The sequence below is a fragment of the Nerophis lumbriciformis genome, linkage group LG13, assembly GCF_033978685.3.
Source record: "Nerophis lumbriciformis linkage group LG13, RoL_Nlum_v2.1, whole genome shotgun sequence".
In the NCBI taxonomy this organism is placed as follows: Eukaryota; Metazoa; Chordata; class Actinopteri; order Syngnathiformes; family Syngnathidae; genus Nerophis; species Nerophis lumbriciformis.
Window position 1 is genome coordinate 25,527,921 of NC_084560.2, and position 25,607 is coordinate 25,553,527.

The 25,607-nt window shown below is 40.8% G+C and overlaps 1 protein-coding gene across 2 annotated transcripts; it reads left to right on the forward strand.

Moving 5' to 3' along the window:
* Positions 1 to 3,821: 3,821 nt before the first annotated feature.
* On the forward strand, positions 3,822 to 24,374 carry cnmd (chondromodulin). 2 transcript variants are annotated; one of them, XM_061971430.2, is made up of 6 exons: positions 3,822 to 3,941; positions 11,787 to 11,927; positions 12,029 to 12,142; positions 12,276 to 12,429; positions 15,037 to 15,212; positions 19,346 to 24,374. In XM_061971430.2, exons 1-6 carry the CDS (start codon positions 3,843 to 3,845, stop codon positions 19,571 to 19,573), a joined length of 912 nt encoding a protein of 303 aa, XP_061827414.1. In that variant the 5' UTR covers positions 3,822 to 3,842; the 3' UTR covers positions 19,574 to 24,374. The 2 variants fall into 2 exon arrangements, with proteins under 2 accessions (XP_061827414.1, XP_061827415.1); XM_061971431.2 differs by lacking the exon at positions 3,822 to 3,941 and adding an exon at positions 11,619 to 11,698.
* The last annotated feature ends 1,233 nt before the right edge of the window (positions 24,375 to 25,607 follow it).

Consider the following 25,607-nt stretch of genomic DNA (forward strand, 5'->3'; position numbering starts at 1 on the left):
AATCTGGTCAAACAAAATTATCATCTTCGAATACGATCACAATTGTAAAATTGTATATGTTGCCACAAAAATGCTACAATTCCAAAGTATCGCTTTATTGTTGTTTTTTTAAGCATTCAAGTTAAAAAATAAAATGTAAAATATGTTTTTTTTCTTTGTTTTTTTCAAAAACCATATCACATTCTTGTAGGGTTGTACGGTATACCGGTACTAATAAAGTACAGTTACTAATTAATTAATTGGTACTATACTGCCTCTTAGAAATACCTGTAGTTTTTTTTTTTTTTTTTTTTTAACAGACATCATGGCGCTACCAGCAGACACATAGTGAAGGCCTAAGAGGCGGAATGGACGCATTTTGGCTTAAAAAACGGTAAATGCGAAGCACCGCTCTACAAGAGGTGCTTTAAAAAAAAGCTACCTAGTTAGCGTCCATCTGCAGTCGGTAGTGTTTTAGCTACTTCTAAATCACTAATCCTCGACAAATATAGTATGTTTCATACAAGTATCATCCCTGCAGGACGAGGAATAAGGAGAGAAGATGTCTAGAATGTTCAATTTTCAGTGAACAATCATTAACTATGCATTCACGGGTTAATTCATAAATCAATTTTCCAATCATTACAGTGAATACCTTTTTGTCGACAATCCTACTAAATTCTTGTGGGAATAGGCTTCATTGATAGCACGTAGTGCCAAAATTGGTACGGTATATTCTAACATACACAAAAAAATGATGTTCTGTGACCAATTAGACTTGATTACATATGCATTAGTACAAATGTGATATATTTTCATAAATTTTGCTTGGGAAATTGACACATTTTGCTAGATTTTTAATCTGTAAAATGTATGAAAATAAAATCGACAAGTGTATAGACAGAGTAAAAACTAATTATTCAGAAGAAAATACAGAAATTGTGTAACAAAATATAACGTGGGCATGTTAACAGATGGAGCCTATTATCACAAGAATTTAGAAGGATTTTCTACAAAAAGTTATACTCAATGATTCTAAAATTAACACATTTTGAGGAATTATTTCATCAATCATTACATACTAAAAGTAATGCATTCATTCTTCTACAAAACCCTACTAAAATCTTGTAAAAATTAAACAGATTAATTAAAACAATACCTTTTATTTATTTTCCTGAATGACAGACAAGTCTTGAACATCTCAAATGTGTTTTTACGTGTTTTACTGTGCATTACTTTTTGAAAAAAATCCAACTTAATTCTCGTAAAAACAGCAAAGCTACTGATCGATTTATTTCAATAAATTGAAGTGTCAAAAGAAACCCCCATTATGTAAAATAAATAAATTTTCCAATTATTAAATTACATAATCTTACACATTTTTGGGAATGGGGAAAGGATCCATTTGAGAACACGCCGGATCTAAAAAATATTGTATAATGCCATTAATTACTGTAATTGACGAAACAAACCTTAAATGCCTAAAATGTTGTTTACACATTAAATCTGCTTAATTAACATTATTTTTTTTCCCAAACTTTGAACCCTATGGTTTATACAAAGGTGCGACTAATCTATGGATTTTTTTTTTTCCTATGCTAACGGCTAAATTATGCAATGGATTAAGAAAATAAATTGAACAATGAACTAAACCACTAAACCAATCCCCTTTAAGAAACTGTTCAAACTCAAAGTGTTTACAAAGTGCGGCGTCTTCAGTAATGTGGACGCTGTATCGATCCGTTGTGGTGAAGAAGGAGCTGAGCCGGAAGGCAAAGCTCTCAATTTACCGGTCGATCTACGTTCCCATCCTCACCTATGGTCATGAGCTTTGTGTTATGACCGAAAGGACAAGATCACGGGTGCAAGCGGCCAAAATGAGTTTCCTCCGCAGGGTGGCGGGGCTCTCCCTTAGAGATAGGGTGAGAAGCACTGTCATCCGGGGGGAACTCAAAGTAAAGCCGCTGCTCCTCCACATCGAGAAGAGCCAGATGAGGTGGTTCGGGCATCTGGTCACCATGCCACCTGAACGCCTCCCTAGGGAGGTGTTTAGGGCACGTACGACCGGTAGGAGGCCACGGGGAAAACCCAGGACACGTTGGGAAGACTATGTCTCCCGGCTGGCCTGGGAACACCTCGGGATCCCCTGGGAAGAGCTGGACGAAGTGGCTGGGGAGAGGGAAGTCTGAGCTTCCCTGCTTAGGCTGCTGCCCCCGCGACCCGACCTCGGATAAGCGGAAGAAGATGGATGGATGGATGCATATATATATATATATATATATATATATATATATATATATATATATATATATATATATATATACACACATTAGGTCAGGAAAAAACACAGAGGCTTTTTCATCCCTGCAAGCCTTCCCCTGCTCTTCAGGGGATGTTTAATCCCCTGAAACCTATGAAAAAGGCTTGTAGGGATGAAATAGCCTCTGTGTTTTTTCCTATATATATATATATATATATATATGTATATATATATATATATATATATATTTATTTATACATATATATATATATATATATATATATATATATATATATATATATATATATATATATATATATATATATATATATATATTTATATATATATATATACACGTTAGGTCAAATAAACCACAGAGGATAGATAGATAGATATACATACATGCATACATACATACATACATACATACATACATATATTTATATACATATATATATATATATATATATATATATATATATATATATATATATATATATATATATATAGACAGATACATATACATATATATAGATAGATAGATAGATAAACATATGTAATTTTAAATCTATTTATCTTTTGGTTTTCATTTTATATAATAAATTGACAGAATACACCATAGAGCCCTACAATATTTACATTTTCCAATCATTATAGAACCCTACTAAATCACGGTACAGAACACAGGCTGCATCTAAACAACCTCATCTAGGCGTCGAAATGAGCTCCTCTCTTCAAGTGACAACACGCCGAAGACCGTCACGGTCATTCCTGCAGTTCCGTGTGCCGCCTCCCTCCAATTTGCATGCAAATACCGCGTTGTTGATCAAATGCGCTCACAATTGCATATTTTCCTCTAAAGGTCAAATAACTCCATCACCTTTCTGATTGCCTTCCAGCATACCAATTATCCAGAAAATGAGGTTCAATCTGTTTCCAGGCAACAGCAGAACTGCTTATTTGACTCGGTTACCCTGTTTGTTTGTTTTTTTTCCCTGTCTTCCTTTTTCCTTTGTGTTTGAGGCAGGAGATCACGTGACCGCCGAGCTACCTTTCATTGCAGGGGAATTTAATAATCAGTGTTTTTGTTGATTGCACGCCGATGTTGCAAGCGGGTGCTGCGGATCACAAAGTTAATTAAACTATTAGAGAGCGTGTTTGGCAGTGCAACGAGCGATGACATTTGCTCCTTTGTATCGAGCTGCAGAGTCTTAGTTTGCACTTACCATGGAATAGCCACCTCATTTTGGGCACCCGCAGGTAACATCAAGACCAAAAGAATTCATCCCAGCTGCACGTCATTCGCACCGACGCGTTAAAACAAAAAAGAATCTTGGAGCGCAAGCAGGGCTGTGCTGTGAGAGGAGCCAGAGAGTTCTAGAAAGAAGAGGACGAGGAGAGGGCGTCATGAAGGCCATGATGGAAGAAAAAGCCAAAATGCAGCAATCTGGCTGCCTTGAGCGTCGCACTCCGCAGGTAAGTCTTTATAGGTCAGGGATTGATAATTAACCTCGTTAGCACAGGTGTGAGACAGTTAACCAGCGTGTCCTAATTGGGGCTTTTGCATTCCGGGAAGGTCCAAACCCCCTCAGGGCTCGGTCGAATGCTGAGATACGGAGCCGTGGTTCTCATTGTCGGCGCCGTGTTGATGCTCTGCGCCTCCATGGCCGCCCTGCTCCTGAGGAAAGAAAGCGAGCGGAACGTAAGTGTTGACTGTGTGATCCCTTTAAAGAGGGTAAGTCATGAGACAACGTCCAATTCTATGCCGACAATTAGACTTAGACAAACTTTATTGATCCACAAGGGAAATTGTTCCACACAGTAGCTCAGTTACAAAGGCTGGAAAGGATAATGCAGGTATAAAGTAGACTAAAGAGGTACCATAGTAGCAATATAAAATATAACATATACAGTCGCGGTCAAAAGTTTACATACACTTGTAAAGAACATAATGCCATGGCTGTCTTGAGTTTCCAATCATTTATACAACTCGTATTTATTTTGTGATAGATTATTTGGAGCACATACTTGTTGGTCACAAAAAACATTCATGAAGTTTGGTTCTTTTATGCATTTATTATGGGTCTACTCAAAATGTGACCAAATCTGCTGGGTCAAAAGTATACATACAGCAATGTTAATATTTGGTTACATGTCCCTTGGCAAGTTTCACTGCAATAAGGCACTTTTGGTAGCCATCCACAAGCTTCTGGTTGAATTTTTGACCACTCCTCTTGACAATATCGGTGTAGTTCAGCTAAATGTGTTGGTTTTCTGACATTGACTTGTTTCTTCAGCATTGTCCTTACGTTTAAGTCAGGACTTTGGGAAGGCCATTCTAAAACCTTAATTCTAGCCTGATTTAGCCATTCCTTTACCACTTTTGACGTGTGTTTGGGGTCATTGTCCTTTTGGAACACCCAACTGCGCCCAAGACCCAACCTCCGGGCTGGTGATTTTAGGTTGTCCTGAAGAATTTGGGGGTACCGGTAATCCTCCTTTTTTATCTTTGTAAAACACCAGTTCCATTGGCAGCAAAACAGGCCCAGAGCATAATACTACCACCACCATGCTTGACGGTAGGAGTGGTGTTCCTGGGATTAAAGGCCTCACCTTTTCTTCTCCAAACATATTGCTGGGTATTGTGGCCAAACTGCTCTGTTTGTGTTTCATCTGACATCACATGGACAAAGAGAAGACCTTCTGGAGGAAAGTTATGTGGTCAACAGAAAATACAAATTACAAACAAAGAGAGGTAGCTAACATGTCAGGTGTCAGGTAATAGACAGATATCATCTATTGCTGTATGGCGAGTGATTATACAGCTGGATGGAGTGCGGAATGAAGGAGTTGTTGAATCGAAAACTGTGGGAACGAAGCTGAAGGAGCCTGTTGGAGTATGAGCTCCGCTGTCCCTCAATTGTCTGGTAGAGTGGGTGGGCAGGATTGTCCATGATGGCGAGCAGTTTGTCCAGTGTCCTCTTCTCCTGTCCCTCACTGACACAAACACCTCCAACTGCGTGCCAATAGTTTGGCCGGCTTTCCGGGTCGGTTTGTCAATCTGGTTTAAGTCCCTTTTGCTGGTGCTGCTCCCCCAACAAACCACTGCAAAGTACAGGGCACTGGCCACAACAGACAGCTTGCTGCACACATAAAAGGACCTAAGCTTCCTCAGGAAAAAGAGTCTGCTCATGCCCTTCTTGTATATAGCTTTGCTGTTGTCCTTCCAGTCCAGTCTGCTGTTCAAGTGGACTCCCAGGTACTTGTACTGCCCCACTACTGCCACCTCCCGGCCATGGATCTTGATGGGCTCCACAGGGGTCATTCTCTTTACACATTTACACAATTACGCATCGAGGTGCTTTCCATGTTCTTCGTCCATCAAAGAAAAACCAAGTCACGCCCACATTTGAGCCAGAACTTTGGCGACAGAGTCAATGAAAAACCTTGAAGAGAACCGAGATCATTATTTGACTTAGTGTTTATGCTAACGTTCCGTCTTCGATGACACACTCCTATTCATCCAAACTTGAGACCAGCACTAGTGAGGTCCAATGGCTGGGAATCGAACCTGCATTGACCGCACAAATAGGGAGCAGCATGTACTATTCACACCTACCGGGAATCAAACCAGAGTTCTCAGACCATGGGCCTGATCTACTAAAGGTTTTAAAACGTGCAAATTTGATAGCGCGGGCAAAGTGCAATGACAATAAAGTTCTATTACAATGGAACTTTATTGTCATTGCAGTTAAAAAGTACAACGACAAGATTGCGTGCTGAGGATTTCTCCTAAATGAGCAAACTACACACAAAAAAATGTTGGGTTAAAAAATAACCCAATTGTAACCCAACTGCTGGTTCAGAAAAGGATTAACCCCTTATTTGAGTTAATTTAACTCAATATTTTGGGTTATTTTTTTCAACCCAACTTTTGCGTTGAAGTATTTAACCAAAAAGTTGAGTTATGATAATTTAATTTTGGGTTATTCCCAACCAAACTATTGGGTTAAATTATCTAGTGGTTGGAGTGTCCGCCCTGAGATCGGTAGGTTGTGAGTTCAAACCCCGGCCGAGTCATACCAAAGACTATAAAAATGGCCCTGCTTGGCACTCACCATCAAGAGTTGGAATTGGGGGTTAAATCACCAAAAATGATTCCCGGGCGCGGCCAACGCTGCTGCTCACTGTTCCCCTCACCTCCCAGGGGGTGATCAAGGGTGATGGGTCAAATGCAGAGAATAATTTCGCCACCCCTAGTGTGTGTGTGACAATCATTGGTACTTTAACTTTAACTTAACTTTAACCCAAAAGTTGAGTTATGCTCACTTAATGTTGGTTGATTGAAAACCCAACTATTGGGTTGAATTTATTTAACACAAAAGCTGAGTTATGCTCACTTAATGTTGGTTGATTGATAACCCAACTATTGGGTTGAATTTATTTAACACAATGTTGGGTTATTCCAAACCCAACTGTTGGGTTGCGCAATTTAGCGCTCCTTGACCCAATAGTTGGTTAAAATGTATACATTTTACTGCTGGTTTGTCCTACTTCTTCCCAAATACTGATCAAAATTATTTTCATACCATTAAAATGTACTCAAAAGCAAGATATGAGTGACATTTTTTTTACAAGAATTGCCATGTATGGTCATAGTTGTCACGGCGGGGTCGCATTGTACTGCGTGGATCGTTCTGCCAGGATGCAGACGGGACTCTGGAGGCAAAGTGCAGGTAAGGAAATGACTTATTGTCCATAAATCATGTGGGATACAAACAAAAGAACACCAGCGTGCCGATAGCACGGGAAGCTAACGGGATAGCGAACAAGAAAAGATTAGCATGTAAACAGGCTAACAAAAAGGCGAAGTTTAGTTCAGGAATCAAATTAGTAGCCGTCGTAACTGTTGCGTGGAAGCAAATAAGAAAGCCAGACTGAGTGTGGCGAAAAGCAGGGAATAATTAGCTCTCTGATTAGTGCCCAGTAGCAGGTGAGCGTCCCAAACACTAATCAGAGGCAGGTGAAAACAAACTGCAGTCATGGCAACTAAAACACAAACCCAGGGGTGCTCAAAACAGGAACTCAGGGAGTCAAAAACTAAACAAACATGACGGATCATGACATTAGTAGTTCTATACAGAATGCTCAAATATTTTCATGTACATAAGATGTGTGATTGTAAATAATGTTAATGAGATTAATCCTTTATAAAATTCCCTTCAAGAAAAAATTACTTTTTTAATAAAAAAAAAAAAGCATTTTAGCCAAAAATTCATTGAAAAACAACCCACAAATGGTTGATAGTTTTGAAAACCCAGAAATGTAGGTAAAATAATACCCTTATAACCCTAAAAATGGATTGGTCTTCATAAAAATAACTCAACAATTTAACCCAACACTCGCAACTCATAAATTGGGTTATCAAAACAACCCAGTATTTTTGTGTGTGTAGAGAGCTCAATCCTGCATGTCTGTCCTCATGAATATAAATAATTATGCTGATTATTAGAACAGAGGTTCTTAAACTTTTTGACCTCAGGCCTAACTTTTCCACTACAGGGGCACTGAAATATTAACACTGAGTTAGTAATCTTACTCCTTGATTTTAATACTATTCAAGAATCAGATGTAAACTAAATACAGTTTAACAGGTTTTTGTGACATAAATGACATAAAACCATGTGCTATTTTTTTAACACATGGACCTTAGACTTAGGTCAGGCTGATTAGAAAAATAAGTACGGACCAAATATACTACATTAGAAGGGATGGATGAAAAATAAATGTACATACAATTATATAGTGCTAAAATAAATGCATACATTTAATAATAAACATGTTTAATAACTAAACTGTCAATAAAATTACAGTGAAAATGCAACCACTTTAGTCATAATTGTTGCACTTTAAGAAATGTCTCTTTGACTTTAGCTCTAGACTTCTTCTGTTTGTTTGTGCTTGTCATTACTGCCACAAGTGGTGGAAAAGTGTACACCTGAGTACCGCTGCGGCCCATATGGACCACGGATGAAAAACAGATATATTTTGGCGGCCCAACAAAGGGCCGTGGTTAAGAAACACCAAACACTCCCTTAAAGCAGTGGTCCCCAACCACTGCTTTAATCGGTCCGTGGATCGATTGGTACCGGGCCGCAAAAGAAATAAAAAAAATAAAAAAAAGTTTTTATTTTTTATTAAATCAACATAAAAAACACAATATAAACTTACAATTAGTGCACCAACCCAAAAAACCTCCATCCCTCATTCACACTCATTCACACAAAAGGGTTGTTTCTTTCTGTTATTAATATTCTGGTTCCTACATTATATATCAATATAGATCAATACAGTCTGCAGGGATACAGTCCGTAAGCACACATGATTGTATTTCTTTATGACAAAAAAATAAATAAAATAAAATAAAATAACATAAACCCCTTTATTTAGAAAAGTACCGAAAAGCATCGAAATAATTTTAGTACCGTCACCAAAATAATAGTATCGTTACAACACTACTTTCATCCCATTGATTTTTTTTAACGTTGATGTTCCAGGCAATCTACTTTTCAGTGAATGTATAGGACAGGCAATCATAAGCCTTGGCTTCAGCCTATTCCTTTTTCAGTCATTATTTTTATTTTTGTGCGTGTATGATTGTTAATATGAATAATCTGTGCTGTTAAATTGATCACACAAAATGGTTGATTATATGACTGAAATAAACTAATTTAATTCCAAGTATCCTAACCAGACACTGAAAATTGGCACTGAAAGTGTGAAAAATAAAACCGAGGTATTAATACTGCGATATTTGCTCTATTGTTGCACCGCTGTGCGTGATTATACAATAAATGGTAGCGCTTCTGATTTTGAAACTTCTCTTTTTGGTAAATGTCATTACCATTAATGTTTTTGTGGCATTTAAAAGCAGTTTATATCGGGCCGGTGTGTGCTCGAGAACGCTCGGGCCTTGCCTGCTTACGGCAGATAGAACTCGCCAGGGGATAAGTGGCAAATCATCTCTGCCAAGTAAAAAATACATAACATTCTTTTTTTTTTTTTTGTCCCACTCTGATTGTCCCTCTTTTTGTGCTGCTCCTCTTTAAACAGAAAAACATAGGACTATTATGACTATTATAGACACTATTTAGTATTTGACTTTTCTTCTTTGCAATCTGTTTAATTGATTTTTGTTATTAAACATCCAAGTTTTCGTTAGTTGCTACATCTTGCAATGCACTTCTTCTTGTACACTTATTTCCTGGGCTTATGTTCTAAGTCAGGGTTGTCAAACTCATCCCGCGGACCGGATCAGGGACGCGAACAGGTTTTTTTCGGCCCGCGGGATGAGTTTGCTAAGTATAAAAATGAGCCGAAATTTTTGAATAAAAGAAACCGTTGTTCTAAATGTGTCCACTAGATGTCGCAATAGCAATTCTTTGTATCTTTGTAAATGATGCTACATATGTAAAAAAATAAAAAAAAATAAACACATAGTGCACAAGTTGAGGGAAATAAGCAAACTACATAAATAACATCCTGTAATTTGAATTTGAAATTTATTTTTTTATCTTGATGGATTTAAAATTCACACCAATTATCACATAATTTATTCAGAAAGTATAAATAACGACAAATAAAGATAGAATACTATTAACCGTGACATGTACAGGTAAAAGCCAGTAAATTAGAATATTTTGAAAAACTTGATTTATTTCAGTAATTGCATTCAAAAGGTGTAACTTGTACATTATATTTATTCATTGCACACAGACTGATGCATTCAAATGTTTATTTCATTTAATTTTGATGATTTGAAGTGGCAACAAATGAAAAATCCAAAATTCCGTGTGTCACAAAATTAGAATATTACTTAAGGCTAATACAAAAAAGGGATTTTTAGAAATGTTGGCCAACTGAAAAGTATGAAAATGAAAAATATGAGCATGTACAATACTCAATACTTGGTTGGAGCTCCTTTTGCCTCAATTACTGCGTTAATGCGGCGTGGCATGGAGTCGATGAGTTTCTGGCACTGCTCAGGTGTTATGAGAGCCCAGGTTGCTCTGATAGTGGCCTTCAACTCTTCTGCGTTTTTGGGTCTGGCATTCTGCATCTTCCTTTTCACAATACCCCACAGATTTTCTATGGGGCTAAGGTCAGGGGAGTTGGCGGGCCAATTTAGAACAGAAATACCATGGTCCGTAAACCAGGCACGGGTAGATTTTGCGCTGTGTGCAGGCGCCAAGTCCTGTTGGAACTTGAAATCTCCATCTCCATAGAGCAGGTCAGCAGCAGGAAGCATGAAGTGCTCTAAAACTTGCTGGTAGACGGCTGCGTTGACCCTGGATCTCAGGAAACAGAGTGGACCGACACCAGCAGATGACATGGCACCCCAAACCATCACCCAACCATGCAAATTTTGCATTTCCTTTGGAAATCGAGGTCCCAGAGTCTGGAGGAAGACAGGAGAGGCACAGGATCCACGTTGCCTGAAGTCTAGTGTAAAGTTTCCACCATCAGTGATGGTTTGGGGTGCTGTACGTAGTGGTACACAGACATAGGGAGAAGTACAGAGCACCAATAAACTTTGAAGGCACTGCCTTTGCGTGCCGGCCCAATCACATAATGTCTACGGCTTTTCACACACACAAGCGAATGCAAGTCAACAGCCATACAGGTCACACTGAGGGTGGCCGTATAAAAAACTTTAACACTGTTACAAATATGCGCCACACTGTGAACCCACACCAAGCAAGAATGACAAACACATTTCGGGAGAACATCCGCACCGTAACACAACATAAACACAACAGAACAAATACCCAGAAACCCTTGCAGCACTAACTCTTCCAGGACGCTACAATATACACCGCCCCCTGCTACCCCGAACCCCGCCCACCTCAACCTCCTCATGCTCTCTCAGGGAGAGCATGTCCCAAATTCCAAGCTGCTGTTTTGAGGCATGTTAAAAAAAATATAATGCACTTTGTGACTTCAATAATGAAATATGGCTTTTTTTTTTCCATAACTTGAGTTGATTTATTTTGGAAAACCTTGTTACATTGTTTCATGCATCCAGCGGGGCATCACAACAGAATTAGGCATAATAATGTGTGAATTCCATGACTGTATATATGGGTATCGGTTGATATCGGACTCGGTAATTAAGAATTGGACAATATCGAAATATCGGATAAAAAAACCATTATCGGACATCTCTACTTCTTATCATTGTGTAGTTTTAAGCACGTTTGTCATAGAAACGTCAAAGCACATCAAATGCAACGAAGCTCAGCACATCAGAAGTGACTCACTATTGACCTGTGTCTTAATGAGCTCACCTGTAAGGCAAATATGAAGAGCGGGGAACCTCCCCCCCCCCCATGGTGCCTGGCTTGGTTCCTGCTGAGCAGAGTCCACTGGACTTCTTGACTCGAAGCCAGCATGATTAAAGTAAAAGCGTCAACATGCCTGCTTTTCACCCACTCTGCAGTTCTACGGCTTTTCCCCCCGCTGGACTAATGAGACGTTTACCTCACAGGTGTACAGCGCTCATTACAGCATGAACATCAACGGGGAGGTGAGGGAAGGCTCCGTGGAAATCGATTCCGACGACAACGTGGAGAGGTTCAAAACCGGCAGCGGAGACGAGGAGGCCGTGGAGATCCGTGACTTTCAGAGTGTGAGTGAATCTGTCCTTTATTTTGAAAAAGGTTCAGCCTCCGTGTGTGTTTTTTCGCAGAGCGGTGAGTGTAAACATGGCATGTCTGTGATTTGGCGCAGGGAATAACTGCGATCCGATTCTTCGGGGGAGACAAGTGTTATATAAAATCCCAACTCAAAGGCAACCTTCCGCACATGGGAGCCGACAACAAAGAGGCACTGATGTCTGACCTGGTAGACGCGCAACGCTTTCTACTGAATGTCACCATTTCACAGCTTTATCTGCCACCTTTTTTTTTTTTTTTTTTTTGCTCCAAATGCATATTTCCAGGGAGGTTTTTTTTTTTCTCTCTGTTTGTCCTGCCAGGCTGATGAAGACATGCCAGTGAGGTTTGATGCCGAGTTCCTCATCTGGGTTTCTTCAGAGCAGCCGCTGAAGGACACGGCTTTCTTGAACCACAAGATTCTGGCGCTTTGCGGGGAGCTTCCTATTTACTGGCTCCAACCTCTCATTCCCAAAGGTTTGATGTCTTTTTTTTTTTTTTCTTCTTCTTCTTCTTTTTCTTAGAATAAAGTGATTCAAAGCTTTCCAAAGTCTGGGACTAACTGACCTGATATTAGCGAGTTTTGGTCCATTTCAAATATCTTTCATAGTTTATTCTAGCAGCGGCACCGTATTGAGGGCAACTAGATCCCAAGTAGGACGCAGTTATTTTATATTTAATACAGAGTAATGTGTTCAACTGTATCGATTTTTTACTGCTTGTCCTTTTTGGAGTCGCCAGGGTCTGGAGCCTGTACCAGCTGCGCTCGGGTGGAAGTCAAGTCATCACCTCATTACGGGGCCAAGACAGACAGGCAACCATTCAAACCCACATTTAGACATTAGGGCCAATTTCCATCCATCCATCCATCTTCTTCCGCTTATCCGAGGTCGGGTCGCGGGGGCAGCAGCCTAAGCAGGGAGCCCTGCCTTCGGCTGCCGCCCAGCTCACACTGCACCCGACCTCTATGGCCCCTGCTATGGGTGGTGAACCCAAGGGAGGGGGGACCCACGTTGCCTCTTCGGGCTGTGCCCGGCCGGGCCCAATGGGGACAGGCCCGGCCACCAGGCGCTCGCCATCGTGCCCCACCTCCGGGCCTGGCTCCAGAGGGGGGCCCCGGTGACCCACGTCCGGGCGAGGGAAATCTGGGTTCCTTGTTAATGTTCTTCATAGAGATCTTCAAGCTGCTCTTTGTCTGATCCCTCACCTAGGACCAGTTTGCCTTGGGTGAGACCCTACCAGGGGGCATAGAAGCCCCCGGACAACATAGCTCCTAGGATCATTGGGACACGCAAACTCCTCTACCACGTTAAGGTGGCAGCTCAGAGAGGAGTAGGGCCAATTTTAGTGTTGCTAATTCAAATTAACGTAGAAAATCAGATTAGTGTCTTAAAGTTAAAGTTAAAGTACCACTGATAGTCACACACACACTAGGTATGGTGAAATTACTCTCTGCATTTGACCCATCCTCTTGTTGAGCTTCAACTCTTCTGGAAAGGCTGTCCACAAGGTTGCGGAGTGTGTTTATAGGATTTTTCCACCATTCTTCCTAAAGCGCATTGGTGAGGTCACACACTGATGTTGGTCGAGAAGGCCTGGCTCCCAGTTTCAGTTCTAATTCATCCCAAAGGTGTTCGATCAGGTTCAGGTCAGGACTCTGTGCAGGCCAGTCAAGTTCATCCACACCAGACTCTGTCATCCATGTCTTTATGGACCTTGCTTTGTGCATGTACATGTTGGAAAAGGAAGGGGCCCGCTCCAAACTGTTCCCACAAGGTTGGGAGCATGGAATTGTCCAAAATGTTTTGGTATCCTGGAGCATTCAAAGTTCCTTTCACTGGAACTAAGGGGCCAAGCCCAACTCCTGAAAAACAACCCTACACCATAATTCCTCCTCCACCAAATTTCACACTTGGCACAATGCAGTCCGAAATGTACCGTTCTCCTGGCAACCTCCAAACCCAGACTCGTCCATCAGATTGCCAGATGGAAAATCGTGATTCATAACTCCAGAGAACGCGTCTCCACTGCTCTAGAGTCCAGTGGCGACGTGCTTTACACCACTGCATCCGACGCTTTGCATTGGACTTGGTGATGTATGGCTTAGATGCAGCTGCTCGGCCATGGAAACCCATTCCATGAAGCTCTCTGCGTACTGTACGTGGGCTAATTGGAAGGTCACATGAAGTTTGGAGCTCTGTAGCAACTGACAGTGCAGAAAGTCGGCGACCTCTTTGCACTACGCGCTTCAGCATCCGCTGACCCTTCTCAGTCAGTTTACATGGCCTACCACTTCGTGGCTGAGTTGCTGTTGTTCCCAAACTCTTCCATTTTCTTATAATGAAGCAGACAGTTGACTGGATTTGTTGCACACGACTGGATTTGTTGCACAGGTGGCATCCTATGACAGTTCCACGCTGGAAAACACTGAGCTCCTGAGAGCGGCCCATTCTTTCACAAATGTTTGTAGAAACAGTCTCCATGCCAAAGTGCTTGATTTTATACACCTGTGATTAGGACACCTGATTCTGATCATTTGGATGGGTGGCCAAATACTTTTGGCAATATAGTGTGTCACAATATTATCGGTGATGTGTGTCCATATCATTTTTCTGCATTTCACCTCTATTGTAAATATGACCATGAAGGACTGGTGCTTTGTATGCTCAATAATTGTTTGTTGAAAAAGTTACATTTAATAGTGAATGATTTTTACTATCTGTTTTGCAGTTTTGTACAGCATGTATGTTGGTGATGCCTAACTAGATTGTTTTCCATTGAAAACTTTGACTTGTTTATTCCGATATCTACTGCGACTGCCTTGCTAATGCCTTATGTCGACACACTTGTGAAAAGTCACAAAATTGAGGGAAACACATGTGAACATCCGTCAAAGGCTGGTGTATTGTATTAAAAAAGAATGATGTTGAAATATGCAAGGCGGCTTCATATCACTGCTGCTAATTGAATAATTCAGCACGTCTGAGGAGGTTTGCAGCCTACGTAGGATTGCACTCGGGAGGACACGACAGGCGTCTTGTGCGCACTGACCCAATACTCTGCCTCTTGCGGCTGCACCGACAGATGGGGAGAGGAGGAAGCGGCGGAGTAGGAGGGACGCTCGGCGGGCCAAGCGGCAGTCCCAGGTGGAGGTGTTGGAGGTGGCGGGAAAGGAAGATGTCTCCAGGTTAGAGGAAGGAGCAGAGGAGGGGCCTCAGTCCGACGTGGGCTCGGGATTCAACCCTGAGAATCCCTATCATGTGAGTAGAATACGTTGAAGTCTAAACAAGCCTTCAAAGCTGGTGAATGTTTTATGAGCCATCAAGAAGCATTTACAAAGGCCTGCAGCAACCCTTGAAAGCAACATCACAACATCTCCCTTTTAGTGAAGACTACTTCATGCGCGGTAGCAAGAACATTTCAATGGTATGTCCCAACGGATAAAATGGAAAGATTACGATGAGTCGGTTGGACGGATGACAATGGAATGGATGGATGGGCTGACAATTGATTTGCAAGACGGATGGACACAAGCTGGTCTGACAGACAGAAGGATGGTCAGTTTATAGGATGGACTTCTAATTAATTTTAGGGGATAAATACATGGAATTTTGAGTCTGTAATCCAGTTAAAGGATGGATGAACAACAAATGTATGGATAGGACAATAGATAAAGTCATAGGTTATAGGACAAATGACTGATAGCTGGATTGATAGTTAGACGGATGATTTATTAATAGATAGACAAACCATTTTTGGTAGGGTGGAAAGCTTATAAATGATGGGTGAATGGATGGATTGATAGAAAGACAATATGTACAGTCGTGGTCAAAAGTATACATACACTTGTAAACAACATAATGTCATGGCTGTTTTGAGTTTCCAATGATTTCTACAACTCTTGTTTTTTTTGCAATAGAGTGATTGGAGCACATGCTTATTTGTCACAAAAAAACATTCATGAAGTTTGGTTCTTTTATGAATTTATTATGGGTCTACTGAAAATGCGACCAAATCTGCTGGGTCAAAAGTATACATACAGCAATGTTAATATTTGGTTACATGTCCCTTGGCAAGTTTCACTGCAATAAGGCGCTTTAGGTAGCCATCCACAAGCTTCTGGCAAGATTCAGGTTGAATTTTTGACCACTCCTCTTGAAAAAATTGGTGCAAAATTGGTGCAGTTTAGCTAAATTTCAGCTCAACTTTTGTTTCATCTGACCACAGGACTTTCCTCCAGAAAGTCTTATCTTTGTCCATGTGATGTCAGATGAAACAAAAATTGAGCTGTTTGGTCACAATCCCCAGCAATATGTTTAGAGGAGAAAAGGTGAGGCCTTAATCCCAGGAACACCACCCTACCGTCAAGCATGTTGGTGGTAGTATTATGCTCTGGGCCAGTTTTGCTGCCAATGGAACTGGTGCTTTACAGAGTGTAAATGGGACAATTAAAAAGAAGGGTTACCTCCAAATTCTTCAGGACAACCTAAAATCATTAGCCCTGAGGCTGGGTCTTGAGCGCAGTTGGGTGTTCCAACAGTACAATGACCCCAAACACACGTCAAAAGTGGTAAAGAAATGGCTAAATCAGGCTAGAATTAAGGTTTTAGAATGGCCTTCCCAAAGTCCTGACTTAAACGTGTGGACAATGCTGAAGAAACAAGTCCATGTCAGAAAACCAACACATTTAGCTGAACTGCACCCATTTTGTCAAGAGGAGTGGTCAAAAACTCAACCAGAAGCTTGTCAGAAGCTTGTGGATGGCTACCAAAAGTGCCTTATTGCAGTGAAACTTGCCAAGGGACATGTAACCAAACATTAACATTGCTGTATGTATACTTTTGACACAGCAGATTTGGTCACATTTTCAGATGACCCATAATAAATTCATAAAAGAACCAAACTTCATGGATGTTTTTTTGTGACATACAAGTATGTGCGTCACAAAAAAATAAGAGTTGTAGAAATTATTGGAAACTCAAGACAGCCATGACATTATGTTCTTTACACGTGTACAACTTTTGACCATGACTGTAGGACACAGATAGAATTCATGGCAGGACGATAGGTTAAGAAGATGGATGCACACTAGATGATGATGGTGGGTGGATGGACAGGCAGACAATAATCACATACACCAGATACACAGACATAGAGAGATGGCAATAGATTCAATGGATCCAGGATGGATATTTGATTGAAAGATAGATGGATGGATGACGGGCGACATGGAGGTAGAACAGACAGTAAATTGATGGAAGAAGGGGGGAAAGATGCAGGTCAGTAGAATGGACAGCCAATAGGTAGATAGGTGGATGGATGATAGTAAGGTAACCGGATTGATGGATAGAAAAAATTATATAGGTCCGGCTGGAAGGATGAGATTGATACAACTAACGACCCACAGAAGATTGGTGGATGGTTGGAAAAAATGCACAAGCTTGAAACACGGCAGGTAGATTGGTGGATGGATGGAAGGAATGATGATGGAGCAATTGGACCAAAGGACAATAAGAAAGTAACTAAGATTGACAAACGGACAATATGTGGTTAAATCATGATGGATAAATGGATGATCTGTCTGTAGGATGGACAGACAGATGATGGGACAATACATTGGCAAGAGAGATGATAATGACTGGATTGACATTAGGATGGATTGATGATTGGTGGACAATAGATTGGTCGGACAAATGGACGATGGATGTTTGGTGGATAGAGCGGACAGCAATGATGAATGGATGGGTGGATGATGGAAGGATGAATGCTAGGTTTTCATATGGATGGATGAAGCATGTGTGAACAATACATGAATGGAGGGATAAAAGACAGACAATAATAGGTTGGTAGGACATACTTGCCAACCCTCCCGAATTTTCCGGGAGACTCACGAAATTCAGCGCCTCTCCCGAAAACCTCCCGGGACAAATATTCTCCCGAAAATCTCCCGATTTTCAGCCGGAGCTGGAGGCCACGCCCCCTCCAGCTCCATGCGACCTGAGTGAGGACAGCCTTTTTTTCATGAAGGGAGGACAATAGGGTGACAAGAACTAAATCATCCAGACTACAGATAAATTGTATTATTATGTTTATCATACCTAAAAATAAATATATATATTAATTTAAAAAAATGAATACAAATTTTTACTATATTTTGCTAAAAACATCAAAATTAATTATATTTTTATTTTTATTTTTTCTGACTCCTTATTACACTCAGCCATAGAACTATACATTAAAATAAACATATTTGAAATAATTAATTTTAAATGATCATAATAATTCATTTAAAATGACCATATTTAATTATTAAAATAATTGCTTGTTTATCAACAACTTTAACATTTTATTCATTACATTTTGAAGCTCTCAGAAACCAAGTTATGTTATATTCCTTAATATTTATTTATGCAAGTTTGAAGTATCAATTATCTAAACACAGTTTTGTTTGCATATTTTCAGGATGTAGATATATATATATATATGTATATATATATATATATATATATATATATATATATATATATAATGAAATACTTGACTTGGTGAATTCTAGCTGTCAATATACTCCTCCCCTCTTAACCACACCCCCAACCACGCCCCCCCCCCCACCCCCTGCCCCCCACACCCCCACACCTCCCGAAATTGGAGGTCTCAAGGTTGGCAAGTATGTGGTAGGAGAAATGGCTGGACAGACATTACGTCTGCAGGACGGACAATGGATGGATGGATAGGTAAATGGAAGAACAATAACATGGACGGTGGCTGGATCGATGGAAGACTGGACAGTAGCTTATGGATGGATGGATACAGACCGACAGCTAGAAAGAGTTGTAGTCAAAAGTTTACATACACTTGTAAAGAACATACCAGATTTGGTCACATTTTCAGTAGACCCATGATAAGTTCATAAAAGACACAAACTTCATGGATGTTTTTTGTGACCAACAAGTATGTGCTCCAAATACTCTATCACAAAAAAATAAGAGTTGTAGAAATGATTGGAAACTCAAGACAGCCATGACATTATGTCCCAAACAAGTGTATGTAAACTTTTGACCACGACTGTATATACATAGTACATTGGTTCCAAAGAGTTAATAGCATCCAGGAGTTACATGAAGTACTTACAGACTAAGCGGACTTCTTACTTTGTGGCAATAATTCCAGGTCGCCCGGGCAAAGTCAATACAATTCTTAAAGTGGGGAAAAACTCCCACAGCTCATAAAAATGCATATTGCCTAAGAGAACCCCAGTCACGGGTTCAGGCGGATGAGAGGAGGGGAGAGTGTGTTTTCTCTTTTTTTTTCTTGAGACAATCTGAATTGCAAATGAGCATGAATTTTCAAAAAGATCGCTCATCAAAATTAACATTGCTTGAAAAAACTGCAGCGCGGCGGAGGCGCCGGTGAGGAGAACGCCATGACCTTTGACTCCATGCTGGACCACCAGGGGATCTGCTGCTCCGAATGCCAGCGCAGCTACACACACTGTCAGAGAATATGCGAGCCTCTGCGCGGTCATTGGCCCTGGCCGTACAACTACAGAGGATGCCAGGTGGCTTGCAGAGTCATCATGCCCTGTCGCTGGTGGGTCGCACGCATTTTAGGTATCGTGTAGGAGTGCACGCAACACTTTTGTGTTTTTTTTGTCTACAGAAGACCCTAAACTTTTAGCTTGTGTGCAGCTAGACTTTCCTTATGGAGTTGACTTACTTAACTAGCATGACATGGAGAAGTAAGAAAAACTGGCTTCGTAGTTGTGTGAATGCTGAGAGACAAAAATTTGTACTTACAAAACTTATTGTGGCGCCCCCTGTGGGCTGAACTTAAAAGTGCTTTGAAAGACGTGCTATCATTAATTCAATACATATTTTCAACCCATGTGGCTTCAACTTTACGCACATGTGTTTATCGGTCCCCAAAAGGTACATGTACCAAATTTTGCGATGACTTGGCTAACACCCTAAAGTTATAGTATTTGCTTTGTAGAGCGCAGTGAAATGTGTGAGGCACCTTTTTATAAATGTTGCCCTGAAAACTGTAAGGTGTTAAGCAAAGTTAAGTTGTATTGCTACGTCGCTTGCTTAGAATGGCCTTCCCAAAGTCCTGACTTAAACGTGTGGACAATGCTGAAGAAACAAGTCCATGTCAGAAAACCAACAAATTTAGCTGAACTGCAACAATTTTGTCAAGAGGAGTGGTCAAAAATTCAACCAGAAGCTTGTGGATGGCTACCAAAAGCGCCTTATTGCAGTGAAACTTGCCAAGGGACCAAATATTAACATTGCTGTATGAACACTTTTGACCCATCAGATTTGGTCACTTTATCAGTAGAACCATAATAAATTCATAAAAGAACCAAACTTCATTAATGTTTTTTTGTGACCAACAAGTATGTGCTCCAATCACTCTATCATAAAATGTGGCTTCAACTTTATGCACATGTGTTTGGCGGTCCCCTAAAGGTATACAGTATGTACCAAATTTTGCGATGACTTGGCTAACACCCTAAAGTTATAGTATTTGCTTTGTAGAGTGCAGTGAAATGTGTGAGGCACCTTTTTATAAATGTTGCCCTGAAAACCATAAGGGGACCGTAAGTTTGCAAAGTTAAGTTGTATTGTCATGTTGTGTGCTTAAAATGGCCTTTCCAAAGTCCTGACTTAAACGTGTGGACAATGCTGAAGAAACAAGTCAATGTCAGAAAACCAACACATTTAGCTGAACTGCACCAATTTTGTCAAGAGGAGTGGTCAAAAATTCAACCAAAAGCTTGTGGATGGCTACCAAAAGCGCCTTATTGCAGTGAAACTTGCCAAGGGACATGTAACCAAATATTAACATTGCTGTATGTATACTTTTGACCCATCAGATTTGGTCACTTTTTCAGTAGAACCATAATAAATTCGTAAAAGAACCAAACTTCATGAATGTTTTTTGTGACCAACAAGTATGTGCTCCAATCACTCTATCACAAAATGTGGCTTAAAACTTTACGCACATGTGTTTGGCGGTCCCCTAAAGGTATATGTACCAAATTGTGCCATTACTTAGCTAACGCTCTAAAGTTATAGTACTGTATTTTTCAGAGTATAAGTCGCTCCGGTGTATAAGTCGCACCAGCCAAAAATGCATAATAAAGAAGGAACAAAACATATAGTCGCACTGGAGTATAAGTGGCATTTTTGGGGGGAAATTTATTTGATAAAACCCAACACCAAGAATAGACATTTGAAAGGCAATTTAAAATAAAGAATAGTGAACAACAGGCTGAATAAGTGTACGTTATATGACGCATAAATAACCAACTGAGAACGTGCCTGGTATGTAAACGTAACATATTATGGTAAGAGTCATTCAAATAACTATAACATATAGAACATGCTATACGTTTACCAAACAATCTGTCACTCCTGATCGCTAAATCCCATGAAATCTTATACGTCTAGTCTCTTACGTGAATGAGCTAAATAATATTATTTGATATTTTCCGGTAATGTGTTAATAATTTCACACATAAGTCGCTCCCGAGTATAAGTTGCACCCCCGGCCAAACTATGAAAAAAACTGCGACTTATAGTCGGAAAAATACGGTATTTACTTTGTAGAGCGCAGTGAAATGTGTGAGGTACCTTTTTTATAAATGTTTCCCTGAAAACTGTAAGGGAACCGTAAGTTTGCAGAGGTGGGCATTTTGGCACTTCAATTGCTATTTAATTTAAGCTGTATCGCTACGTTGCTTGGGCATTATTTTTAAAACGTAACCAAAACACAAACAAACAAGCAAAAAAATTCAAAAAAAGAATGCCGTTTCAACACTATTTCTTTGGGGAAAAATGTTTCGCTGCTGTATAAACTTAAATAGTATGGTCGTATAAATACACTTGTAAATCTGTCAGGGTTACGGCATTCGGAGTAATGCTATATCAGTCAAACAATCAATTAATCAATTCCTTTATTGTCATTGTCAACGAGATTTTGTTTGAGCTTTGTCCAGCGGCATAAAAACTGCATTGAAGTGCAGGTTGACCATAGTTTACAGTTTAGCATTGTTTGGAAGATGGCGAATAGAGGGACGTGGGGGTGGGAACAGTCGGATGTCTGATGGGTGTTACGTTGATGTTGCAGCAATGCAATGTCCAGAGCACAATTATTGAGGTGGTGAAGAGTGAGGTAATAAGATGGTCCGGGGCAGCAAAGGGGCAGGCTGTTCATATAGCAGTCTCACAGCCTGGGGATACAGACTGTGAGACATTCTGGTGGTCCTGGCGCGAATCGATCTATACCTCCTTCCAGAGGGTAGCAGGTTGAAGAGGCCATGTGCTGGGTGGTATCTGTCCTTCAGGATGTTGTGTACTCGCTTTAGGCAGAGAGTTGTGTACATGGCACTCATCTCTGGGAGTATTGTCCCTGTAATTTTCCCCGCCGCTTTAACCACTCGCTGGAGGGTCTGTTGGTTCGCTTTAGTGCAGCTAGCAAACCACACTAAAAAGCCGTAAGTGAGGACACTGCTGATGGCACAGTTGTAAAAGTTTTCCATTGATTTCTGTGGAATGTTTGCGCATTTTAGTTTCATCACCAAAAAAATATATTGTTGGGCCTTTCCGACTGCAGAAGAAGCAGTGTTAATGTCCCAGCATAGATCTTCTGTTATGTTCACCCCTAAGAATTTGAAATGCTTGACCCTTTCTACGAGATTGTTATTAAAAGGGAACTTTATCACCAGACCTATGTAAGCGTCAATATATACCTTGATGTTGCAGAAAAAAGACCATATATTTTTTTAACCGATTTCCGAACTCTAAATGGGTGAATTTTGGCGAATTAAACGCCCTTTTATTATTCGCTCTCGGAGCGATGACGTCACATCGGGAAGCAATCCGCCATTTTCTCAAACACATTACAAACACCGAGTCAAATCAGCTCTGTTATTTTCCGTTTTTTCGACTGTTTTCCTTACCTTGGAGACATCATGCCTCGTCGGTGTGTTGTCGGAGGGTGTAACAACACGAACAGGGACGGATTCAAGTTGCACCAGTGGCCCAAAGATGCAAAAGTGGCAAGAAATTGGACGTTTGTTCCGCACACTTTACAGACGAAAGCTATGCTACGACAGAGATGGCAAGAATGTGTGGATATCCTGCGACACTCAAAGCAGATGCATTTCCAACGATAAAGTCAAAGAAATCTGCCGCCAGACCCCCAGGAAAAGAGAGCGGATGAGGGTATGTCTACAGAATATATTAATTGATGAAAACTGGGATGTCTGCACTCTCAAAGTGCATGTTGTTGCCAAATGTATTTCATATGCTGTAAACCTAGTTCATAGTTGCTAGTTTCCTTTAATGCCAAACAAACACATACCAATCGTTGGTTAGAAGGCGATCGCCGAATTCGTTCTCGCTTTCTCCCGTGTCGCTGGCTGTCGTGTCGTTTTCGTCGGTTTCGCTTGCATACGGTTCAAACCGATATGGCTCAATAGCTTCAGTTTCTTCTTCAATTTTTTTCGCTACCTGCCTCCACACTACAATCATCTGTTTCAATACATGCGTAATCTGTTGATTCGCTTAAGCCGCTGGAATCCGAGTCTGAATCCGAGCTAATGTCGCTATAAACTTGCTGTTCTATCCGCCATGTTTGTTTGTATCGGCATCACTATGTGACGTCACAGGAAAATGGACGGGTGTATATAACGATGGTTAAAATCAGGCACTTTGAAGCTTTTTTTAGGGATATTGCGTGATGAGTAAAACTTTGAAAAAAACTTCGAAAAATAAAATAAGCCACTGGGAACTGATTTTTAATGGTTTTAACCCTTCTGAAATTGTGATAATGTTCCCCTTTAATAAAAAGTGGAGGGTGTTTTAGCAATTATCTATATGGGCTTTTGAATGGACACAGTTGCACTACTGCTAAATGAACTAAAACTATTACAAAGGACATGTGACACCTCCTAGTCGATGTGTCCCTAAAGTACTGCATGGAGTGTTTATGCCATGAGTCGGCCCTGCAATTGGGCTTACTGAAAGCACATTTAAACTGTCTAGACTCCAGCATCAAGGCTAGATTTTGGACGTAAAACTTCCAATTCACTATTGTTTCAAATGGATGGCGCTTCAAAAACTCATGTCAAGACAGTAAATGGGCACTGATTAAAAAAATAAAAATCATAATTGAGCACTTAGACCTGCACTGTAAATCCAACCTTGCCATTTTTCAATGTGTACAATGTCTCTCAGCATCCACATATAATTTCAGAGAGAAATGCAATATCTAGCGTTAAACTAATGCAAGTAGTTCTTTTATGGATGCACTGGCCTACACATTGTCGAGCATAAACACATATCCCTGTGTATTACTGAGGCTTAATCTACCGGTGCACTCCGGAAGGTATCTGCACATCGTGTACCTTTTGTGAGCGCAGAGACTTCAATAAATTGTAATTTCAGTATATGCCGGCCTTGATGTGTTTTTTTTTGTGTCACATGTTGTTTCCATGGTTCCACTCAGTGCCCCTGTGATGAAACTGAAGTGACAGCGAGGTTCGCCGAGACTTCCATTCATTGCTCCCAATGTGTTTGAAGGCAATGCAATTTGTGCACGCTGACATCTGTATTGATGTGAACTAATGTGAGATGAGTGTCGCGGCTATGATGGAAAATATTTCTATAATAGTGACATTTTGATTAAACCTCGTCCCTTTTTTCTTCTTCTACCCCCACAAAGAGAGGGGAAGAGTGCGTGGATGCTGAGCCACGGCAACTAATGCGATCACAGGCTTTCATTACATTGCGGTTATTTGGGCTTTTTTTTTTTTTTTGACTCCCCTGAATTAAACAAAATAAAAAAAAATCTGAAGAAATCTGATTGCGATCTCCAAAGCTATATGCCACCTCTCTAAATAATTGAGAGGAGCCGTGTAGCGATCAGGATGATTTGACACAGTGTGATCCAGGCACATGGAACTACAACAGATGTCAAATTGCATCATATCTGCCAATACGTCGTGGCGCCGCTGAAACTCAGCAGTGTGGGGAAACGACACAAAGAGATGCTTGTCTCTTCTCCGGGAGATTTGTGCGGGGTAGAGGTGCTTATCACATATGCGCCGCTGATAAGACGTCCTCTGTGCTTCCGTAGGCTATATAATATTAATCCCTCTCCCACGTCTGCACATGCACTTAAAGAAAGGTGACAAGCGTGACATATCCAGGACCTCCTGACGGCTCGTGCTGTGGATGTGAGCCGCCAAAAGAGTCCCCCCCAAGTACCCTCCAGTAATGTAAATTTGCAGGGGGAGTCCAATTTCCATCACAACACTGTCACTGCCATGGTCATTAAACTAAATCGTCCTAGCCCGTGTCACAGAGCTCTCTTCAATCACTGACTTACCTAACAACAACGGTGCATGTCTGACCTGACTGACGGACGTGTGCACGTGAGGGGATGCTGTTTCACACGGAATGCGGCAAAAGACCTGATTCCATTCTCTTAACATTAAATGCCGGGGTGGAGCGACAGGGGAACTGCGAGGGTGCTGCCCGGGGTGCCCGAGTCGGAGTGGGGACATGGCGGAAACGGGCCCCTTCGATCATGCAAAAAGTTCAAGGCTATGTCTACACCCCTAAACCCCTTAAACGAATAATTATTTA

Coding starts and splice junctions, on each gene's coding strand:
- cnmd (XM_061971430.2), top strand. CDS start 3,843: ATGCTGAGATACGGAGCCGTGGTTCTCATTGTCGGCGCCGTGTTGATG. Junction 11,928..12,028: donor AGATCCGTGACTTTCAGAGT/GTGAGTGAATCT, acceptor GATTTGGCGCAG/GGAATAACTGCGATCCGATT. Junction 12,143..12,275: donor AGGCACTGATGTCTGACCTG/GTAGACGCGCAA, acceptor TTGTCCTGCCAG/GCTGATGAAGACATGCCAGT.